The 24,352-nt window shown below is 40.7% G+C and overlaps 1 protein-coding gene across 3 annotated transcripts in view; it reads left to right on the top strand.

The window, feature by feature from the left end:
- The window catches only part of LETM1 (leucine zipper and EF-hand containing transmembrane protein 1), a 50,356-nt gene extending 32,955 nt beyond the window's left edge, over window positions 1-17,401 (top strand). For 2 of the 3 annotated variants that reach the window (XM_062638647.1, XM_062638645.1), the window contains exons 4-14: window positions 1,703-1,846; window positions 2,803-2,940; window positions 6,541-6,744; window positions 7,703-7,822; window positions 8,410-8,541; window positions 9,116-9,295; window positions 9,913-10,068; window positions 11,544-11,678; window positions 12,247-12,437; window positions 14,392-14,548; window positions 15,584-17,401. In XM_062638647.1, the coding sequence (XP_062494631.1) occupies window positions 1,703-1,846; window positions 2,803-2,940; window positions 6,541-6,744; window positions 7,703-7,822; window positions 8,410-8,541; window positions 9,116-9,295; window positions 9,913-10,068; window positions 11,544-11,678; window positions 12,247-12,437; window positions 14,392-14,548; window positions 15,584-15,733 (1,707 nt within the window). In that variant the 3' untranslated portion in view covers window positions 15,734-17,401. The remainder of the gene's footprint in view (window positions 1-1,702; window positions 1,847-2,802; window positions 2,941-6,540; window positions 6,745-7,702; window positions 7,823-8,409; window positions 8,542-9,115; window positions 9,296-9,912; window positions 10,069-11,543; window positions 11,679-12,246; window positions 12,438-14,391; window positions 14,549-15,583) is intronic. The other variant, XM_062638646.1, reaches the window with a different exon arrangement.
- The last annotated feature ends 6,951 nt before the right edge of the window (window positions 17,402-24,352 follow it).

Here is a 24,352-nt window from a genome sequence, read left to right as displayed (position 1 = left end):
TGTGTAGTGTGTATGTATTTATGAGTTAGTTTTAGTTGAATCAGTGGTGTACCTTCACACTGTGACTGGCAGTGCATGTTCATGACCCTACATGCATTGTCTCAGGTTAGCATTAGGTTAGCTTAATCCAGTCATAAAACTGCTTTCCTGGATGTGGATTTTGCCCTGTACAAATACTTGCACCTCCTGTCTAAAAATAGGTACTGGTTAGAAATATGAACTCTGTGCTCCCCTCTATAGAAATTTTTGAGAAAAATGGACTTGTTCTGACTTAAAATTTTCTTCCAAACTTTCTTACATCTGTTTAAACTCCTTAGTAGTCATTTATCTTCCATGGTTGGAATGAATGGAAATATCTCTGTGCCTGTAAACAATAGACCAAAGCATCCCTTCTGGAAAACTGATTTTTTTTTATATACAAAACAAAATGTCCAACTTTGTATCTGTGGAGTTTGTACATTCCTCAAACAGTACATAGGATTTTGGCTGGTTTTATGCTAAGGAAGCAATGGTTGAAGTTTTACTGGCTTTGCGTTCTAGCAAAGCCACCCTAGCCACATGCAGCCGGTTGTTGCTGCTGTTCCCCTGGATTGGCCTGAGAAAGGGATGGAGGGGATAGATACTAAATATGTATAGGCGTATCGAGTAACCTAATGCATATGTATACCTTAAGAGAATAAATGTAGAGGGAAAAACGACCCTGGGTGGGCATACTTTGGAGGAGCTATCCCCATGCACCTCAGAGCTGAATAAAAGCATACCTACTTTACAACTTTAACGAGTTGTGGAGTCAATCTGTGTATCAGGATGGAGGGGGAAACATTCATTTACTTCTGTAATACCATTTATGCTGCCAGGTTTTGCCAGTCATAGCTGTGTTTAGAAAATGATGATGTTGAACAGCAGTGCTCTGGCAGTAGTGTGCTGACCTTCAGTCTGATTTAGGAACTGACAATATTCCCCATAAGCTGTTATTTGCTTTGTAAAATGAGGCAGAGTCAAACGAAATCTGCACTCCCCAATATAAACCAAGTTATTAAGCTTCCAGTGAGTACTGAAAGATTTGATTATAGCCTTATACATACATTTGTGGGTGTATAGAAATCAAAAGGGCAGTATTTATTTTATGCGCTAAGGATTCAGTAACTAATGCCCTGGCCTGCTTCAGAGGATTACTGCTCTAGAAAAGCAGTGATTTAAAAATAAATGAATCTACCAAGCTGGGCTCATTACCCTGGATTTAAATGTACATTACAATTGTTAGGAGGCAGAGGGGGAGGGATATTTCATTTTATTCTTGATTACTTAGTCCACAGTAGCTCATGCATGTAAGAAGTGGTGGAGCACAAATAAAGATGAATAAAAGAAGTTAAGCAGCTTTAACGACAACAAATGACCACCTCCTGTTTTCAGGTGCTTTTAAGAGGTTTAAATGGGATACTTGTTCAGTAATCCTATTGAGACACAGCCAGGCTTTAGAAATACTTTCTATAGTGTTGAAAACTGGTGAAATTCTGGCGCTCAGCAGTATAGAGCAACACTAAAACCTGACTTTGTCACATCTTTTTTTCTGTGTTACTTTGAATTTCCATTGTAGCAAATATATAGAGTGTAAGTGATAACTTGGATGATCATATCAAGTATTTTTATATAAATATTTAGATTTTGCTTATCAATACATGTATTTTCCTTTTTCTTCCAGTTTCTTCGAATATGTGCCGACTTGTTCCGCTTGGTCCCTTTCCTAGTTTTTCTCGTGGTCCCATTCATGGAATTTTTGCTTCCAGTAGCTCTTAAGTTGTTCCCTAATATGCTTCCCTCTACATTTGAGACAAAGTCTAAAAAGGTAAGCAGGTCTGAATTTAGAATCCAGTAATATGGTTTGGGAAAAATAGACCTTTCCATGATAAAGAAAGAAATAAGAAAAATTCTATAAGTTAGATTTTTCTTCTGTATTAGGGGGATGCTTTTGTCTTCTTTATGTTGTTTTGATGATCTTGCTGTTAACACATAACAACAAGCCAGTGCCATTCTGGTTTACCTGTTTGTATGTGCAGGTGCTTAGGTATCCAAGCTGGAAGCTTCTCTTGGTTTTTTGCTCTCCTCATCGCCGTCTTCTATGACTCTTACAAAGCAGAAATGAAGCTATGAAACTTCATTTTTTTTACTTTGTATTCAAATAGGCAGATTTTGTTTTAATATTTGAGTCCTTGATGCAAACTTTTTGTCTGTGTGCTTAATATTTAAAATAGCTTCTCATGCATTGCTTTGTTTAAATTGTATTTCTTTTAGTTAGTTAGAGATTTGTAAAAACACACCAAAAAGCCCCAAAAGTTCTCACTTTCAGAGCACACAAGACTTGCATGAGGTTTGTTTGTAGCGGGATCCCAGTCAGTCACAGATGTGATCAGTCATGATTGTATACTTGAATCTAAGTAGCCATTCATTTCTAGTTCTGGAATGAATTCCTGAGGTGTATTGTAGTGTTTGTGTGCTGGATGGCAGAGCTGGGAATTACCCAACCAGTTGGTTAGTTTTGTTATTAATTCAGTGGGTGCATGTTGGTTTTAGCAGGTGAGGCCACTTGTTCTGCACTTCTGTTGTTACTGCATCCCATGTTTCATGGAGCTTTGAGCTGATCAGCCTGTTTTTCAGTATGATTTGGGGGTCTTTGGTAAGAGCAAACGTCCTCTTGTGCTGTGTGCTCAGGAGTGCTCTGTATTACTTGTTTGAAGGCAGAAACGGTATTTAGTGCACTTATGTCTGGAAAGAACTTTTAAAACCAAACATTTTCTTTTACAGGAGGAAAGATTGAAGAAAGAATTGAGAGTAAAGCTTGAGTTGGCTAAATTCCTTCAAGACACCATTGAGGAGATGGCCTTAAAAAATAAGGCGGCCAAAGGAAATGTTGCAAAAGATTTTTCAACATTCTTTCAAAAGGTAAAACTTCTTAAAAATATATTTTCTCTTCTTACCAAGAAAACAGCTTGGTTTTGTGGCCTGCGGTAATCATCAGATAGCTTTATTCCATGGGATTTGAAGAACCAGGATGTAATACTTCTTTAGGATAGATTCCTTCTTTGCAAGTAATACTTCAGTGTGCTGAAGTTTTACTGCTCTTAGCTTTGGTATTCTAGCTGGTACTTTCACTCTGTTTCATTCTAGGTACGGTATATTTCTGCTCATTCACTTGTTTCTTACTTCGTTAATAAGCTAATTCTAAGAGAGAAAATACGCATTCAGTGGTTAGTTGTAGTTCTTGACCTCCGTTTTGAACACGGGGTGTAAAAAGTGGGACAGAGGAGTTCTTTCCTGATTAACTGGTTAAAACTTAGTGGGGGAAAAGTAAAATGTTTTTGTCAAATTTAATTCTGCTTATAAAGCCAGTTTTTTAAATGCACAGTTGCTGTAATGCTGAAATCCTTTGGGATGCTGACTAGAACATGGTATAATCTGGAGTTTTCATAGAACGCAAGTGCTGTGTTTGGTGCAGAATTTTTCTATTCACAAGCAGTTGCTGACACAGAAACTGAACGTCATCCCTGAGGAGAAGGACTTGGGGGCTTCAGCTGATGAAAAGCTGAACGTGACCTGTCAATGTGCTGGGCTGAAAGCCACGTGCTGGGCTGCATCAAAAGAAGTGTGACCAGCAGACAGAAGGAGGTGATTCTCCCCCTCTACTCTGCTCTCACGAGACCCCACGTGTAGGACTGTGTTCCGCTCTGGGGCCCCCAACACAAGAGGGGCTGGACCTGCTTGAGTTTGTTCAGAGGAGGATACAAAGATGCTGTGAGGGCTGGAGCAGCTCTGCTCTGGAGACAGGCTGAGAGAGCTGAGCTGGTTCAGCCTGAGAAAATAAGGCTCTGGGGAGACCTTAGAGCAGCTTCCAGTGCCTGAAGGGGCTTACAAGAAATCCAGAGAGGGCATGTAGGGTCAGGACAAGGGGGAATGGCTTAAAACTGGAAGAGGGTAGATTTAGATTACATATTAGGAAGAAATTCTATACTGTGAGGGTGCTGAGGTGCTGGCACAGGTTGCCCAGAGAAGCTGTGGCTGCCCCATCCCTGGCAGTGTTCAAGGCCAGTCTAGACGGGTCTTGGTGCAACCTGATCTAGTGCAAGGTATCCCTGCCCATGGCAGGAGTTTGGAACTGGATGAGCTTTAAGGTCCCTTCCAACCCAACCATTAAATATTCTGTATCTGCCTCCTGCTTTGATGGTCTTTAGGTTTGACTGTGTTCCTTTTCATCAAGCTGTAGGTAATGATAAGGTATTCCTGGAAAGATGAAAGGTACCTTCTTAAATCTTCTCAGGATTGGATTTATTTCAGTCTGCTCACGCTTCTGATTTCTCTGAATTGTGGGGCTGCTGAATAGGAAAGATTGAGTTAACAGCCGTGACCAGGTGCTTTGCTGACAGTAACAGTGTAGTCCCCTCCTTTGGGCAGAGTATGTATTTGCACAGAAAAAGGCACATAAGCCAGGGGATTTCCAGACTTGAACTTTGTAAGTTCTATCAGCTAGCTGGGGCTTTTCCTGCTTGGCAGAGCTGAGAATGAAGTTTTAAAGGGTGGTGTAATAAGGTCATGTCAACAGCAGATAATGATATTGGCAGGTTCTGGCAGTCAGTATGTGCTTGCAAGGTCCATGTACTTTGAAGCTTCTGTGTCTTCATCTGTTTCTGTTCTTTTTCAGCTGCAGGAAATTTTAAATGGTTAGTGATAGCAGTAAGCAGCTGAAGCACTGACACTGCAGAGGCTGGGAGCATGCCACGGCCATGCTTCATGTTTGGAACATTGCATTTTGTTCTGAAAGAACTGCTACTGAAAATTGACATTTGGTGGTTAATTTCCATGGAAAGAAGTGATGTCTCGCTCCACGTTTGATGGAGGAGGTCCTGAGTTCCTCTGACTAAAAAGAAGTTTCAAGTGTGTGGGTGTGCTTTTTACAACTATGTATTTCTCATTCATTGAAACAAACTTTATTGACCTCATTTCACTGTACTAGCTAATGTCAGAGCCAGAAGAACCTTAAATGTTTCCCACCTTTTTGCTATTCTTCTATAGCTGCTTCTGCAGTGAAATATTTGATGCTGCAAGAACCATTGATAGTTATTTCTGTTGGTTCTCATTGACGGCTTAGCCTGTTTGCTGCAGAATTCCATAGTTTGTGTTACTTTGTAGCTAGTGATGTACTAGAAACTTTCTGTTTGTCATCTCAAGAAACATACACTTGGCTCTGCCAAAATTCGGTTTTAAACAAGGAAGAAAATACTTTCCATGTTTTTGAAGTTCTGGTTTTGGCTCTTATAGCAAAGGAGCTGGTGAAGTGCAACAGGGCCTTTGACCTTTCTTTTTCTGATTTGGTTTCTTTGCTACACAAGTATTGTGGAGGTTTACACTCATTCAGTCTTGTCTTCCAAATATGTTCCCTTTTCCTGTACTCAGCAGTTCATGAGGGATTTGAGTTGGCAAGTGAAAGGGGTAGGCATGATAAATGAGGCTGTATAGGTAATGTTAGATTTTCAGACTCTGTGTCACTTAGCTTATGTTTTCTTTATAGGGCTTTAAAGAAGGAAGGGGGCTTGGGGAAGGTGTGGGGTGATTGAGATCTTCGTACTTACTGTAAAGACTGAAGGGGTTAAGTGACTGGAAGTACTTCATTGTTCTGTAGTTTCTGGATTCAGTAATATCACTAATAAGCACTTGATGATGGTACACTTAAAATAGGAAGAAATCAACATTTATACAGGTGATCTGATGAGACCAAGGAATGATCCTTTTTTCTACTTCTTTGAGCAGTTATTTCTGCTTCCAGTATTTGAATTTAGTTACTGTGAAGTGTTATTGGCAGCACACAACTTAAAAGCTTGAGTTTGTACAAGTAGTTTCATATACCTTCCATCAAGAAGGATGTAGAGTCCTTCCCAAATAGTGTTTTATACTTTGGGGTAACTTCAACTACAAGTGCATTTGCACTGGGGTGCTGCAGAACAGTGGGGAACTGAAAGCAAAGCAGTATTGCAACAAACGTGGTTTTGGAGAGGAGGTAGGTAAGTGTCCAGATCTGTGCCTCATAGGGACACCAGCATTGCAGATTTCTAGCCTTTGGATGTATTTCTCACTTTATTTTCACAGGGTGATGCTTTTTATGTGCTTTTGTAATTAGTGAGTTTGGGACCAAAAAGAATACTAGCCAGCGAGACTTCTGTAGCAACTATTTATTCACTCAGATATTATTTTTAAGGTATCTCATGTCGGCACTGACTCAGAGACCTGCTCATCAGTATACAGATACATCTAACTTCTGTTAGTTTTATCTTAAGTATATTATGCAGTGTGGCTGGCAATTATCAATGACATCAATAGTTTTGCCTTTTATAATAAGTCGGTTGTTGTTATAAAATTTCTTCCATGTCTTCCTTGTGTCCTGTTTCTTATCCCCAACGTGATTGACAAATGAGGTGAATATTTTTATTCACAATAATGCCAACAACAGCATTTGCTTTGACAAGCTTTGTGTGTGCTTGTTTTTTCTTACAGATCAGGGAAACTGGTGAACGACCCAGTAATGAGGAGATCTTAAGGTTCTCGAAGCTATTTGAAGACGAGTTGACTTTGGACAATCTAACCAGGCCTCAGTTGGTGGCACTTTGTAAATTGCTGGAACTTCAGTCAATTGGGACAAATAACTTTCTCCGCTTCCAGCTGACTATGAGGTTGAGAAGCATAAAAGCAGATGACAAAGTGAGTCATTCTAAAGAGGCACTGCTTAATAATTTTGTTGCCTAAGAGTAATGAGTGTGTGTGGATAACACATGTCTCTTTCTAGGAAATTTCCTTTTTTTGTCTCAGTTGTCTTATTTTTGAGCTAACTTGGAACATAAAAGCTTGAAGAGCTTCAAATCAGAAGTAAATTCGGAAAGAAAAAGGTGACCTTTTTTTAATCTGCCAATAATTACAATGAAAGTAATTATGTTACAAAGAAAAGCCTTTCTCTGAAAGTATAATTTATAAGGGAGCTGTTAGAAATACTGACTTAGAGACTGACATCACCTTTATGTAGCTGTTAAGACTACAGTATGATGCTTGAGCAAGTTGGATGTTGGAGCCGTTGGAGTAAAGCCGGAGAGGCCACCAGGATGATCGGGGGCTGGAGCACCTCCCGTATGAAGACAGGCTGAGAAAGTTGGGGCTGTTCAGCCTGGAGAAGAGAAGGCTGCGTGGAGACCTCATAGCAGCCTTCCAGTATTTGAAGGGGGACTACAGGGATGCTGAAGAGGGACTCTTTCATTAGGAACCATAGTGATAGTACAAGGTGTAATGGGTTAGAACTTAAACAGGGGAAGTTTAGATTGGATATAAGGAAGAAGTTCTTTACTGTAAGGGTGGTGAGGCACTGGAATGGGTTGCTGAAGGAAGTTGTGAATGCTCCATCCCTGGCAGTGTTCAAGGCCAGGTTGAACAGAGCCTTGGGTGCCGTGGTTTAGTGTGAGGTGTCCCTGCCCATGGCAGGGGGGTTGGAACTGGATGATCTTAAGGTCTTTTCCAACCCAACCCATTCTGTGATTCTATGTTCACTGTTTAAAAAGCGGAGGCTCTTTTGTGTTACCACAGCAGCCTCTAGTGGCCGTTGTAAAAATACGGACTCTGGGTGTTCACTGATGGTTCTTATATGTTAAGATTTGTTTCATTCTTTGCGCAGCTTATTGCTGAAGAAGGAGTTGACAGTCTGACTGTTAAAGAACTGCAGGCAGCTTGTCGTGCCCGAGGTATGAGAGCTCTTGGTGTGACACAAGAACGTCTCAAGGAACAGCTTAAACAGGTATGTTTTTGTAAGGCTGGATACGCAGTTTAACTTCAGTTGCTAGCTCCGATTTTTGTGATGGTTCTGAGAAGTCTTTTTGCTTCTGTTCTCATTAAAGGCTTGGCTAAACCAGTCTTTCTCCTTAGTAAGCTTTGTCGTTTGTACTGTGTAAGTAAGTAGTAGCAGTGGGCTTTTGACTGGGCCATGATGTTTTGATCATGCAAATAGATACTTATATGTTTGCAGTTTTGGCAGGTTTTGTTAATTATTTGTATTACCCTGTAAGGACTTTTCTCCAAGTAGATCAGTTCTCTGTCGTTTGGTGTTGTCTGCTTTAGAGGAAGATGCATGTAAAACAAAACACTTTTTTGAATATTCATTCAGCACTTTTTGAAATACTTCTTTAGGCAAAATACTTCATGTATTTAAATGCAATTACTGCAATTCTTAACTGTTTAGAGCCCATAGTTCTTGTGTCAGGATAGTGACTGATGCATAGTGGGTAAAGAAAAAAGTATTTACTACTTTGTGTGTGTTTCATTTGAGCTGTAAAGAAATAAAAACATCCAAAAGTTGCAGACTTGTTTTGTATATTGCATTTATAGTGGTTAGATCTCCACCTGAACCAGGAAATTCCTACTTCGTTGCTGATTTTATCCAGAGCCATGTATCTTCCTGATACCCTTTCTCCAGCTGATCAGCTCAAAACAACACTTCAGACACTACCAGAGAGTGCTGTAAGTATTAACATACATGGTCTGTAACCAGCTTTCAGTGTCATTGCTGAAAATCCATTCAGAGAAGTAGATGCTCTTCTTGGTTCCTGTCTTTTTGTTGAAAGCTGAACCATGGGTTGGTTTATTGGAGTGACTTTTGAACACAGAAGTTGGCTTATATGTGGAGGATTTTGAGAATAAAGCAAATAAAGGCAGTATTTGATTGCATGACTGTAGACAGTCATAGCATAAAAAGATTTAGCATACACTTTTTACTTACATAAGCAATTTATGCTCTGGTCAATATAAAGACATTAATACATGAAAATATTGATGATGTTGTGGAGAGAGAAATGATCTGAGTAGATAATTGGTAGTCTTGAGAGAAAGAGAATGAAGAGCATAAATGATTTCAGGGTAGAAAGTTCTTTTTTCAAAGAAATAGGGTAACTTTGGGGGTGGTTAGCTGTATTCAGCTGTATCAGCATACCTGTACTACCTATCTCAGTAACGATGTATAAACTTCTGACATAATGTAGACATATATGTATATACACAAATATAGACTTTAATAGACTTCTTCCATTATTTTTAGGCCAGAGAGGCTCAAGTCAAAGTGGCAGAAGTTGAAGGTGAAAAAGTAGATAACAAAGCACGTCTGGAAGCAACGCTTCAGGAGGAGGAAGCCATCAGAAAAGAAAATGAAGAAAAAGAAATGGAAAGATTGTCTGAAGCTGTAGAGAAAGCCAAAGAAACGCTTCAGGTTGCAGCTGTGGTAAGTTCTGCCCTCAACTATTGGGAAATATATGTCAGTGATATAAAAACTTGTATGTTGTGAGTTACTGCCTCTCTTCTGGGTGTTACCTGCATGAAACTGGACTTTAAATCCACATATGAAAGATGTGAGAGAATATTAAAATAGATTGCAACAGAGAAGGGTTCACTGTGGAACAAAAGATTGTCTCAGTCTTACATATGTTGGATTTTCCTTTCTTCTTTATTAGAGTAATAGAAGCCCTTTATTCGTCTAGCAAAGATGGTGGTTTTTTTTTGTTTATTTCCTCCACTTGTACTTCAGATGATCTTATCTTTTGCTTTTCCTATTTGACACTAACCTGGTAATGTCATTGTATAGTAGCTGACTCTAAAAGCTGCTGGCCTGCCTTACTAGTGAATTAAGCCTCCAGAGCTCACAGTCATAGTTCATGAAGTGCAAGTGGGTATTTAATGTGAAACCACTCAGTATGTTACAGTTTAACACTGTCTTCTCATGAAAGTACCCCAGTGTACTTTGGCAACTGTTCCTATTTTGAGAAGTTGTTCTTTACTGATGCTAATACAGATAATGTTATCTTTGTTTTAATTAAAACTTCACGGGTCTTTCAAATTCAGAAAGATGTGGAATCAGCAGCAGATCTTGAAGCAGCTACTCTGCAAGTTCAGAAAAGTCAGATAGCTGTGGATACTGAACAAGAACTGGCAAAGGCAGAGATGATGATGCACGCAGAGACACTGAAAGATACAGCACCGGTACTGGAAGGCATTAAGGTAATCTGGATAAATGTACTTTTTCATACTTTTTAATGTAAAGAATCAAAGTGTCCCTGTAAGAGCTGTGGTAAGTTGCTTGACTGTCTTTCACTTTTAATCCTCTCACCCCACTCTGTCACTTAAAACCAGCTAATAAGTAGATCACAAATTCTTAACCACCAGTACAGAAATTGACATCAGCACAAAACATCTCTTGGTGTTTCCTTTTATCTTTCTGTGTTACTGAAAATAACATGCCTGTCTAGGGGGACATTTGTACTGGCTGTAGATGTAATAGATCTATGCGTGTTTAATCTGTGTATAGTTAACATTCCTGACACTGTCCCGTAACATCTTCATAGGTGAGCTTAGGAAATGTGGGTTAGATGAATGGACAGTGAGGTGGATCAAAAACTGGCTGAATGGCAGAGTTCAGAGGATCATGATCAGAGAGTATAATCAAGTTAGAGGCCTGTAGTCACTGGTGCTCCCCAGGTATCCATACTGGGTCCAGTCTTACACAACTTGTTTATCAGTGACCTGGATAAAGGGCCGGAGTGTCCCCTCAGCAGGTTTGCTGATGATATGAGACTGGGGATAGTGGCTGATACACCTGGAGAAGGTGCTGCCATTCAGCTGGACCTCAATAGGCAGGAGAATTGGGCAGAGAAACCTAATGAAGTTCAACAAGGGCAAGCGTAGGGTACTGCATCTGGGGAGGAAGAACCCCAAGCACCAGTGCAGGCTGGGGATGACCTGCTAGAGAGCAGTTCAGGTAAGAAGGACCTGGGAGTATTGGTGGATGACAAGTTGACTATGAGCCAGCAGTGTGCCCTTGTGACCAGGAGGGACAACAGTATCCTGGGGTGTACTGGGAGGAGTGTGGCAGCAGTTGAGGGAGGTGATCCTCCCCATGTACTCAACCCTTGTGAAGCCACATCTGGAGTCTTGTGTCCAGTTCTGGGCTCCTCAGTACAAGAAAGACAAGGAGCTACTGGAGAGGGTCCAGCAGACGACCATAAGGATGATCAGGGGTCTGGAGCATTGCTGTTATGAGGAGAGATTGTGGGAGCTGGGTCTTTTTAGCCTGGAGAAGAGGAAACAGAGAGGGAATCTCATGAATGCATATAAATATTTCCAAGACGGGTGCCAGGAGGATGGTGCGAGACTCTTTTCAGTGGGTGCCCAGCTACAGGAGGAGGAGCAATGGCCATAAACTAAAACACAAGAAGTTTCACCTCAACGTGAGGAAGAACCTCTTTACATTGAGAGTGACAGACCACTGGAACTGTCTGCCCAGGGGGGTTGTGGAGTCTCCCTCTCTGGAGACATTCAGAACCCACCTGGACATATTCCTGTGTAACCTGCTCTGGGTGGCCCTGCCTTGGCAGGGGGTTGGACTGGATGATCTCCAGAGGTCCCTTCCAACCCTAGCGATTCTGTGAAAATCACCAATGTGTCTCTCACTAATTTATATGTATTTTCTGTTACAGGGTGAGGAAATCACTAAGGAAGAGATTGACATGCTGAATGATGCTTGCGCCAAGCTGCAGGAACAGAAAAAATCATTAACAAAGGAAAAAGAGGAGCTTGAGGAATTGAAGGGTGATATCCAGGAATACAATGAGGTGAAGAATGGGGCGTGGAAGTTCTTTTTTTTGTTATTTCTGGTCATGTTTAGTTTTAGTATAAAGGATTTACACATTTAAAGATGATCTTGCTTGGATGTCTGGGAGCCTGTAGTTAGTAGCCGAGTGAATGAACTTTGTATGGGACAACGTAGAGCCTCATTTGTATAACATGTTTAAAGCCTAGTTAAAGTAATTTGAGTAGTTCCCACCAGATGAGAATCCTGTTCCTGCTTGTGTTCCCAGGGTGGCTAGGCTTAACAGGTGCTGTATGCTGCAGTCCTGTCTTATCAAACATAGATGTCATTATTACAGGTACTTCAAGTTAAGTAAGATGAATCTTACCCAACCTTAAGAAAGAGGTGGAAAATAACATTTAAGGGGTACATGAAAAAGGTGGCATTGCTAAAAGTCATTGTTCTGATTCCAGTTTGGCTTTATAGGTCTATACATTTGCATTTCATTTACAAATAGCTCCTGTCTTGAAATTCTAGTCAAAGTCAATAGTGTCTGTTGTTGAGAATTTACCCTGACAAAAGTGTTTCTCTCTCCTGACCATTTCTTTTAGGATTTACAAGAGATAAAAGAGCTCTCTAAAACTGGCCAGGAAGAGGCAGTGGAAGAGTCAAAGGCAAGCAAGAGATTGACCAAGAGGGTGAACAGAATGATTGGTCAGATAGACAAAATTATCAATGAATTAGAGACAGCTCAAAAGACGGTGGATGTACGACTGCAAGGTGCTGATGGTCCTCCTGCTGGGTAAGTGACTCGAGAGCACTGAATGTGTCTTTAAGTGTTCATTCTTGGTTTTGTCAAATGTGTGACTAGAAGAGAATTAGAGAGTGAGTTGTTGTTTAGAATGTTAAGATAATTTATTTTAGAAATAAACAAAATTGTGCTGTAGATTTTCTCTCTTCTAAGGTATGTTAGATATGATTGAAATGAAGAAGGAAAGGAGCAGGTGTTATTCCCCAGATGCCAGTCCTGAGGGGTTCTAAATGTCAGTGTTGATGAGTATCTTACCATCCTGTTCACACCTCTAGCCCTAATGGTGGTGCAGGTGAAATCATATCTTTAGTCATGCTCCTCACGCAGTAGGTTTGCCCTGTGTGATGAAATGAAAAGGCACACAGCACTGCGGTGAGCACATTCGTGTTTGTTCTTTAGCAGTGAAAGTGACAGTGAGGAAAACTATTGCAGTAAAGTCTGTTCTGTATCTGGAGAGAAATAAAGGAATAGGTCTAATTGGAGTAAGGAGATAATTTTATGTAGTCCCTTTCTGACAATTTGCTTCATTTCGACTTTAATACACTTGCAGCTTTATGAAGAGAGATCTTGAGTGATAACTTCATTGCAAAATGCATTTATCAACAATTTAACGTTACTGGAGAGTCTTTCAGGCATTCACGTTGAAGGGTCATATGTTGCATCTTACAGGCACTGAAATACTTAAACACTGTGACTGTAATTCTCAGAGTTTGTGCTTATGAATGCTATGTTCATCTAGTTTATGCTTGCACCATTTTATGTGATTCCTTAGGAGAGCTTCCCAGCTCCCACAGAGCATTCCTAAACAGGAAATATGGATTCTGCTTTTGGTGCTTTTAAACTTTGGGGATTTTTTTCAGTCTCCAGAGCAAATGGTCATTTGTTTCAAATGTTAAGACTAAGGCAGTTATAGGAATGGTGCTACAGGAAAGTTTTGATCAAAACTATCCAAGTTAGTGAATTTAAAATACAATATAAAATCTGCTTGTACTGACTGTAATTATACTTTATGTAATGGATGGGTTTGTGGATAATTTCTTTATGTGATTGTGGATGACTGAAGATCAGTAGTTTAAAGATTGCTTAGTTATTGAAGGCTTGGATTTTAAATTTCAAGTTAGTGCATCACCAAGCCATTGAGAGCCATAGAAACAACACAAGTCCAGAACATTTAGTGGCAGCTTAGAAATGCTCCTGGCGTAAAAGTCAGTCTGTGCCCAGAGGTTAGGACGCAGTATGGAGCTAGGACTATACTGATAAAGCCCTCTTGTTTTGTATTTGCTGGGTTCACTGTCTCCTGCATTTCAGCTTGAGCTGTGCTGGAAGATGGTTCTTCAAATTAACAAAACTACATAGGCAAGCAGAGGTTTTAGGTGGCAGAATACCGACAGTTTTAGCTTCATGAGATCAGTAAGCAGACAGTGGAAACGTCTGAAACCTGCTATTCACAATGTCAAGTTTAGTCCTTTCTTCTAAAAAGTCTATTCCTTGATAAGAGCTAATGAAGTCTATTAAAACAAAAGAGCTGAATTGCTGAATCAGTAGTTCTCAGCTTTTGTTTTCCTGTGACTTGCATTTATTTTTTGTAGGCCAGCCTCTCAATCTAGAAGGATGGCAGGTGCACGGCACTGCACCTTTATTAAATGGGGCAGGGGGCTGAAAAGACATTAGATGCACAGAAACTGTGCTAAACTTAATTTCACATGACTACTGCATACCTGTATTTGTGCAATAAAGCTTGAGGAAACCAAAAGAATGAGATTTGATGGTAAGCTGCAGATTCATTGGAAATTTGTTTGGTGTTCAGTAACTCATTTTTGCTGGTTTGCATTGTGTTCAGGATTCTAAAGAAATAATGTTTTTACTAATCACCTGCCGTGTAGTGACTTTCAGTACTGTTTTTTGTCAACTTTGCTCCTTTGGAGTAACTGCTTGCCATGTACAGACTGTGCTTGCTCTACAGGGAGAATCTCGTCAGTATTGCTGAGCTAATTAATGTGATGAGGCAAATTCAGAAGATTCCAGAGGAGAAGCTGACCAGGATTGCGGAGACACTAGATGAAAACAAGGATGGCAAAATTGATATCAATAATGTTGTTAAGGTAAGTCTATGGACTACTTGAAGAAAATCAGGCCAGTCATCCTTCAGATGTTATACCTGTTTTGACTGAAATTCATATTGCTGTCTTTGGCATGAGTGATGCCAATGAGGTTTTTGGTGATGTGCTGTAAATAGATCTTATAATACATCTTCAGAATTTATATGGCTATTTGGAAGGAGAGGCAGAGGGGAAGAATAATCTTTATGCTGTGTGTGTTACCCATGTTACCTTTAAAGCTGTAGGTTTTTCTGTATGCCTATGTCAAGTTCTGTAAAATATGGGAATTTTGTTGGGCTGCTTATGAATCAGAGGGAGGATGGGAAGGAGCTTTATAAGAACTACTTTAGGAATATCACTATTAGCCACAGTCTTGACATCAGTTATCCTTTGGGATGACTGTAAATGACCTATGTTCTTTGCATGATTTGTTGTGTTTTCTTATTTTGCAGAACATCTTAGGTTTTCTTTGCATTTCTCCTTCATTTTTTGTTTCTTTTTTTAGAGATGCCCTAAAACTTCCTTGAAAGTAATTTTCCTATTCAATACAGAAATAGCACTTAAACTATGGCCAGCTAGAAAATACGGTATCAACCTTTTGATACACATTTTTCCTTTCTACTGAAGGTGTCCCAGTGGTGATTATCTTCTCTGTTGCTCTAAACAGCTGTTGTACATTTAGCAACATAGGTACTATTCAGTGCTGCATGTAATACAGAATAATTGTGGGAACTTGAGAAGCTGTGCCAAGAATACATTTGTACAAAAACCTTTACAAAGGAATTTGGAATCAAAGGAATTTGGAATCACCTACTAAGTTCAAGATCATTTGCTTTAAGTTTTGGTTTTTTTTAAACTGGAGATATTTGAGGCCCTGGTTGTGGTTTAAATTTGTGTTGCATGTAAGAAAGCAATGCAGTATTTCTTGAACATGAGAAAAGTGAATGCTTTCTTGTCTTAACAGAATTTATAACGAGAAAATGTCTCAATCATGTAAAAACTAAATGCACTCTCAATTTCGTTTTGTGTTCGTTGTAGGTAGTAGAACTGATTGACAAAGAAGATATTGATATTGGCACCGCACAGGTTGCTGAGATTATGGCACTGCTTCAGAAAGAAGAAAAACTGGAAGAGAAAGAGAAAGCAAAGGAAAAGCAGGATAAAGAACCTGTGGAAGTAAAGAATTAAGCTTCAGAATCTGAAGCTAACCCCAAATGTAACCAAAACCTTGTATATCTTTCTGTGTCTAATGGCTATATATTACTTGAGCTTTGTGATTATGGGAAATGTTTTAAGCTGATCCTAGTAATAAATCATAGATATGTTTTCTGACCTATGGAATGAAATTTCCGTTAATCAGAGAAGTGATTCACTGTCATTCCATACAGATGAAAACAAAGTACGCTTTTTAGCAGTGCTCCTGCCCACAAAAATCATGTATTTGCACTCATTGTTGTGGTACAGTGATCCATTAAACTTGCAAGTTTGCTGTATAAATTAAGTGTATCTGTCATGGAAAAAATGTTTCTCATTTAGTTTGTTTCATCGTTACATGGGGCCCAACCTTGCTCTGCTTCTACCTTTTAGCTTTTTCAGGATTTAATACAAACTTCCCCTTCCGTCACAGTATTGCATACTTTGTAACCTGTTAATGAAGAGTCTGTGGCTTCAGTAGCAGCTCTTTAGATTGAGTTCTGTTAAAAGCTAAATATCACTCAGCTGTTGCCTCACTGACAGAGAATGTGGCATTCTGATCACTTCTGTGAATTCATGAATGTTGTTTTCTTTTTTCTGTTGAAGGGGAAATCAGATTTCTTTTTCCCTAGAATGGAAACTTCCCATGAAGTTTGCTTCTTACGGGTGCCTTAAATTTCTTAAGACTAGGGAATAGAGCATGTCACTTCTGCTCAAAATTCCATGAATTACTTAAGCATTGGAATCACAGGAGCCTTTCAGACAATTCCGGAACAGAATCTGTCACACAGTAAAGCGAGTTAAAGTGTTTGTCTGAATAACAAAATGAAAATAATTGTAAGGGGAAAACGTCAGTTGTGATCTTTTTGAGTATATTCTTTTAAAATGCGTTTATCTTGGCATGTGTGCTTGTTTTTCATCTAATAATTATTTACATCAGCTCTCTTACCTCTTAGTTTTCATCTCAGGTATAAAATAACTAGCCAGGTATAGTAAAAGTTCATAAATACTTTCATCTCATGGCCTCGCTTTCTGTGCAGTCAGCAAGTCATGTCTGGTATTGCCAGTGCTCTGATTACATCATTGGCTTTCAAATCAATTGGTTATAGTTACTGTTTTTAACTGTGTGGTTAAATACTGACAGTAAGTAAAGGTTTACTCATTAATGTCTGTCCTTAATAGTAAATTTTGACGTTTAAAATGCCAGTTCTGGGTTGTTCCATAATTCCTGGTAGGCTAAATTTTCCACTCTTCCTTAAAATCTGTTATGAAGCACACCCAGTGTGACTTGAACCAGCAGGGTTGTGATTTGGTTTTCTGTTCTGTTTTTATTTTGCGCCCAGTATTTACAAAATATATGACCAGTGTTCATTTTGTGGACACTGTGGAGAGCACATCTTACAATGGCACTGTTCACAGTGATACTGAGGTGGGCAGTTAGTACTTGGTGCTTTTAGTCATAGGTGCATATAGTCGTAGAAAATGTTGACTCCCAAGCATCTTTCAGCATAATTCCATGTTCAATATTTCTCTAGATTGGCTAAATTATTTGTAAAAACTTAATTTGAAGTTAGTGGAACAAAAGGAAGTTTTGACAGTCTCATGGCTTGCATGATGGACCACTGTATTTAGTTGTTTCCAAAGCGAGATGTACAGGTCAGTGTTTAGTTCAAGTATTGAGTTAATATTCTGTGCAGTTTGCAGAGCAAGCTGCTTGCAATAAGTAAGATCCTCCTGAGAATTACTGTAATTGTATCTGAAGTGTAAAATTGCTGTGACAAAGCTGAAATTTCACATCAGTACAAACCTTTGCCCTAAACAAGGGGCTGTTCTCTTCCTTGCAAATTGAGATTAACTTGGAGATTTCAGCATGAAAGACAGTTTGTAGATTGTGAAGATAGGACTTCACTAGGTGCTGTGTGAAAAACACAACTTTGCTTAGACAAAAAGAGTAAAGCTAATTTCACAAAAACCGGATTTAAAACCTAATTTTATATTGTATAATTTATCATTAGAATTCATGGGCTTTGAAGCATGCTAAATTCTGCAGTTGTGTGTCTTCAATTTGAAAGCAATACATAAAAATCTTACTTGACATTCCTGCAACACAATAAAAATACTCTAGAATTGTCTGCAACCTTCCATGGAATATCAGAAACCTAAGAGTCGTATGTGCTTGAATGCACGCAATTTAAATAAGAAAGTAGCAGAAAAAGCTGTTTTCAGAGATTTTCTTTCTTTTTTGATTAAAAGTTTTGCAGAGCTTTAACTGTCCTTACAGTAAATTACTTGATTTTAGGATATGGGAGTTCAGGACTTTTTTTCTGCTGTTCTTTTTCTGTGTTTACTGTTCATTTAAATTTCCTGTGGATTAAATAAGAAGCGAGCGAAAAATAGCTTTTTTTTTTTCTTTTTAAGTGAAGAATGTCCTCATTAAAGTAATTGTGATTCATTTATTACACATTTTTAGCTTTCAGACTTGTTTGCGGTTGGGCATCTTGGGCAATTTTTAACAGGTTACATGAAATGCATTTTAATGTCAATCACAGGTGGCAGTTTTCCCCTGATACCCAAAGCGTTTAGAGGGATGTACGCAACAACCATAGCAAATATCTTCCTTCTGATGCTGAAAGCAGGCAAACCCATGACAGCTGGACTTGAGCTTCAACACATTCTGCAAGCTTAAAGCAGTGATTCATGCTTCCCTAGGTTTGAACCGTCCCGAGCAGCTCTGCCCAGGTGCTACAGACAGCTCCAGCTTGAGGACTAGCTGCAGCTAACATGCTTTGTCATCCCTTGTGGTGACCAAAAGCCCAGAACCTGCAGTACTTTCAGGGAAAGGATGACCTCCGAGTGTACACTAACTGGTCAAAACATGTTTCGTGAAGGAATATTTAATTGGGAGTTGTAAATATTTGTTTAAATAATTAAAAGGATGTGAGAGATTTCGGTGACCTTGTGACTTACACAGGCAAAGCCTCTAAGCTCAGAGTGAGGTAAGCGGTAGGACCAGTGTTGGGGTTGTGTCAGATTCAATAAGATGAGATTTTGATTATAAATTATTTGAGGGTAAAAATACAGAACATTTAAAAAGCTTTTTAAAAACTCTTTAGCAACAGGGAAGAGAAGTAAAAAATGATGCAATTTATTTTCCCTCTCCAAGCAAGCAGGTTATAGGACTTATTTTATTGGAAAACTTGTTTCCATTTCATGTAAGCTCAAAACATAGTTTTTACTGAGATTTCCATCACTATCTGCATGCTGGAAGAGTGCATCTGCCTGCAGATTAAGTACCAGGAAGCTAAATCAATAGGTGGTGTTTGTCAGGAGGAGTGCATGCAGGTAGAGATTAATCTTTTGACAGGATAGTTGGTACCTTGCACTTAAATAGGCTTTGTCTGGGGGAAAGAGTTACACCTTTTATACAACGCCAAAATACTTCTTGTAACTTTCTATCTACATACCTTGCTAGCCATTTAAACTTCAGCATGTATTTAAATACTTTTAAAGTGTTTATATCAGATTATTGGGTATATTTAAATAAAATAATAATCCCATATTCTGTTCTTCGTATGTAATCCAAATTCTGCCTTTCAGTTGAAGAATTTCGGCCCGTGTTACAGATTTAAGTTGAAAATCATTTGTCTGTGCTCTGAGCATACTGGTCCTGTGTTTGCCATAATGCACTATAAATTTTTTAAGTTAATTTGGAGCTTGTGTCCTTTGTTTAGTTATAATAAATGTATCATTTTGAAACCTAATCTCTCCATTATTTTTCTGTTGCTTTTGATTATTCAGTGTGAATTTACTGCTGTTCAGATGAGATGCCAGTCACGGAGATGGACACTGATGACTGCTGAAACTGAAATGTTTGGGGTAGAAGAGGGCAAGTGAATGACAAGTCTTTAAACTGGGGTGGGGTGTGTTTTGTGGGAATTAGATGTTAATTCTTGCCGAAATTCCCTTGATGTGGGACTGCTTGCCTGGTGTCATGAGTTGTGCTAAGATATTCTTACTAACTATTGTATTGTAGGTATGAAAGTGGGGAGCAGTGTGCTGCTTATTTCTTCTACACTTTCCATTAGACCAGGTTGCTTCAAGCCATGTCCAACCTGGCCTTGAACACTGCCAGGGATGGGGCAGCCACAGCTTCTTTGGGCACCCTGTGCCAGTGCCTCAACACCCTCACAGGGAAGAACTGTGTCAGTGTTCAAGGCCAGGTTGGATGGGCTTGGAGCAACCTGCTCTAGTGGAAGGTGTCCCTGCCTGTGGCAGGGGGTTGGAATGGGATGAGTTTAAGGTGCCTTCGAACCCAAACCATTCTAGGCTTCTGTGATTCTTTTACATCAGACTGGTAATATAGACATGCAGAAAGCTGGTTGGAAAAGCCTCTGCCTTCATGAAATTATGATCTTAGAAGTATTAATATAGATAGAGTTTTGTTGCAAACTCTTTTAGTACAATGTCATTTAAAGGATGAATACATATGCGCAGCGGCGGGGGAGAGATGGATAGCCTTGTGGTTGTTTCATTGACCCGAGGCTTGAGAAGTCTGTTCAGTTAGTGCCTATTCTTTCAGTGATACATTGCTTGGCTCTTGGGTCACTGTAACATAAAACCTCCTTGACAGTGGCTGGGTGGATGACAAGTTCCCCAGAACAGAGTCTCTCCGTGCAAGGACCTAATATAGCATTTTGTAGCGATAAGGCTTTTAAATACTGAGTGCAGACAGTGACACAACCATACCAAACACTTTGTGTTTCTGGTATTTTTCTGAGTTATTTCTCAATGCTGATGCGAGCAGGAGGATGTTTGTAGTGTGTTTCTAATTCCCTGTACTCTCTGCTCACTTCCATTTTTGTGTATTATTGGATATAAATCTTCCTCAGTAGTTAAATATCCTTCACAGGTCAAAATTCTTTGGGGGCTCATTAGCATGTAAAATTTTACCCTTGCCAAACCTTCTGTGGTTTTCAAACATCAGTTTCATCTCACTGGCGTAAGGATTTCTGCTATGCAAGAGATGGATCTAACTCAGATTTGCCTCCTTCCGTCTAGTATTTCTCTTTATGTATATTGGCAGAGCAGACCCCTTCATGAATGGCCTGATTTATGTCTCAGGGAATGCTGCAGTCAGTAGTTCAAGATGTCAGGTCTCCCGTGCGTGCTGTGGATTCTCCCTCCCCCTCCTTTTGTCTTAGCTCCAGCCCCAGAGCCATCCAAGTTCCTTCCTAGTGTTTTCTGATTTCAGATCCTTGGTTGAGTAAGATCTTCAGAATTCATCCTAAGGAAAGCTGCTGCAAGGAGCTGAAGAGCAACTGGGACATGAGTAATAATAATGCTAATAATAGAAGCCTCTGAAGGGTCTTACTAAATGAAGATGGGCATTAACAACCTGTTATGCAGAAAACCTGGGATCTCTGCAGTCACTCCAGACTTGTAAATGCAAGATTTCTGTTCCCCCATCCCCGTATCTGTTTAATCAGGGAATATATACCCAAGTAGTAAGTAAATCAGCAGGTTTTTCTTCTCCATCCTTCCTGTCCCCAGCCTTTCCCTTTTCTCTCTCCCCTACTTAACATGCAGGACTAAGTAGGAAAGATTTATGGGGTCCTTGTTGCACTTTACAGTTTCTCAGTGCCTTGCTTTGCATTGGTGGATGTAGAGTTGAAATATAGTGACTGTTAATCTTTCCAGTGAACGTCTCTTCACTAGATGGTTTTCAGTGCTCGGTCTATGTAAACTCAGCCATTAGCAGCCTTCATCAAGCTCAGCTCTTGCCTTCCTCTGTATGACCACATGAGCTCACTGTGGTCCCTGTGCAACCTCTGCATGCAATGCTCCTAAGAGCAGAATGCTTTTATCCTTCCCTTTGAATCCTGTGTACACTTATCAGGGGGATCTGTGTATGCCCTTCCATAAGCTACATTTCAGATGAAAATATGTTCTTAGGATGAGTCTTCAAAATCCAGAGTGACATTGAGAAAAAGGGATGCACATCCTTATTTTTAACCTCTCTTCTGCAGCCAGAGTTACCCATCCAAATTCTGTGGTTAAACTAGTACTGTGGTCCCTTAGTGACTCAGTACGATTTCATTTGAGGTGTACCTAAACTGCATGGGTCACCCTTTTCCCCAAAATGGGTGGATACAGAGTCCTTTGTACTCACGCTGAAAATGAGATCCTTAAGGGTATATAGGTTTTGGACTTGCAAATTCAAGAATTGACTGATGTCAACCCAAAAAACCCTCATCAAATGAATGATGGAGGAGGAAGCATTAACAAAAACCCCTTATTTGTATCTCCTTAATACCTTTGTGCTCAACAGAAATCTGATGTGGAGAATAGCTTGTCCAGTCAGGCTCCTACAGGATGCATAGCAGTGAATGGAAATAATAGAACAGGGCGATTTAATGGTGTTAGCATTTTGGCTGTACTTTCTTCCCTGTTTGCCCTTGAGTGAACAGGATACTCTAGTATTTTAGTTTTGTGAATACGAGCACACTCTCAGTCAAGAGAAGTACAGCATGGTGTACCACCACGCTTGATACTCTTACTGAAGTCCTTGCTGGAACTTGGGCACTTCAAGGAAGCAGGGTAAAGTCTTTTAAATCTATCTGTCTATCTATCTATCTATATCTATCTATCTATCTATCTATCTATCTATCTATCTATCCTGGGTTCAGCAGTAGCAGTCATGTTTCTCCTTCTTGGTAGCTTGGACTGCTACTGCTGAACCCAGGACACTATCTCTATCTGTCTATCTATCTATCTATCTAAATAATCTATATCTGTCTGTCTGTCTGATCTAAAACAGATCTATCTATATCTACACCTCCTCTACCTACCTGTCTTTATTATTAAGAAATAATATAGTGCCTGATAAAACAGAAATATGACACCTGCATTTTGCAGAAGACTAGAGGGAAAGTGAATTTGCCTGTCCAAGCACAGCATCACTCCCACCCCAGCAATGGCATCCATGCTGGAAAACAAGACCCTTAGCCCCCCTCAAAACCTTCCCATCTTTGAGTTGATCTAGGCCCAGAGCTGTAGCCCCAGCAAGGTGAGTCGCTGCTAGGGATGCCCAGCACTGTGCTGCTGATGTGGAGGTAGAAGGATGTTCCAGAACATCGGAAGGAGATTAATGTTACCCCCTTGTACAAGGGGCCACAAAGATGATCAATGGACTGGGAATCCTGAATCATAGAATCATAGAATATTGGGCTGGAAAGGACCTCAAGTATCATCTGGTCCAACCTTTATAGGCAAAGCAAGACCTAGACTAGATGTCCCAGCGCCCTGGCCAACCAGAGCTTGAAAGTGCCCAGTACTGGGGAGCCCACCACTTCCCTGGGGAGATTATTCCAGTGGAACAATCTCCACTGAGATTGAGAGAAGTGGGTCTGTTCATCCATGAGAAACCAAGGCTCAGGGGAGACCTCATCACCGTGCCCCAGGGTGGCACAAAGAAGACGGAGACTCCCTTTTCAGAAGGAGCCGCATGGAAAAGACGACGGGTGATGGGCCCAGGTTTCTCCTCGGGAGATTCCCGTTGGACACAGTGAGGACAATCGTCCATTGGAATACCCCGGGTCCCGCTTTGCCTGGGACCGGCTGATCCCGGAGGTCCCTTCCAGCCCGGGGCTCTGGGATCCGCTAGGTGGCGGCCCCCGTCCGCCCTGGGGCCGAGCTGTGCTCCTCGTTTCCCGGTCTCCAGCCCGCTCCCTGCATCCCCACCTTGTCTCTGCGTCCAGCTCCGCAGCCCCAGGCTCTGCTCCACAGCTGCTGCTCTCTTAAACCTCTTTTCCTCCTCAGGCTGCTGTCACCGCGGGGCTCTCCCTGAGCCCAGTCCCCTCAAGCTCCCTTCTCCCATCTCCCTGTTTATCCCCCCTCACCACCAGCCGGAATAAACCCTTGCTCCCCAGTTAAATGACCCGGTACAATCAGGCACTGGACTTCCTGAAACCGACCCCTCTTTGAAACACAGCATCATTTATCAGATGTGCTCCAGCCGTGGTTCACAGTCGGACAGTGGGAAAGGATCCGCCACGAGCCTTCGCTGAGCTGCTGCTCTCGGTTGTTGCTATCGCTGTGGTTGGGGGGTTCTCTTGCAGAGGGAGGGAAGGGGGAAAGAAGCTTTAAAACCAGGTAAATAAACTAACTCATCACCCTTGGAATACCTGGTGATAAAAAGCCAGACTGCAGTGCAGTTGTCTGGTTTCTATTCACAGAATTAGAGAACCATTTAGGTTGGAAAAGACCTTTAAGATCATCCAGTCCAACCCTTACCCCAGCACTGCCAAGGCCACCACTGCCCCATGGCACTGAGGGCCTCACCTACACGGTGTGCGAACACTTGCAGGGACGGTGACTCCAGCGCTGCCCTGGGCAGCCTGTTCCAGTGCCTGAGCACCCCTTGGGGAAGGAATTGTTCCTAATATCCAATCTAAACCTCCCCTGGAGCAGCTTGAGGCCCTTACCTCTTGTGCTATCACTTGTTACTTGGGAGAAGAGACCGACCCCACCTCACTACAACTTCCTTTCAGGCAGAGAGAGCAAAGTGATTGTAGAGAGCAGACACTGATTCATTTGACTTCATCTGGCTCCGTG

This window comes from Pezoporus occidentalis, unplaced genomic scaffold (assembly GCF_034315485.1).
Source record: "Pezoporus occidentalis ecotype Australia unplaced genomic scaffold, CSIRO_AGI_Poc_V1 ctg58, whole genome shotgun sequence".
Taxonomy (NCBI): Eukaryota; Metazoa; Chordata; class Aves; order Psittaciformes; family Psittacidae; genus Pezoporus; species Pezoporus occidentalis.
This window is presented reverse-complemented; position numbering and strand designations above follow the sequence as displayed.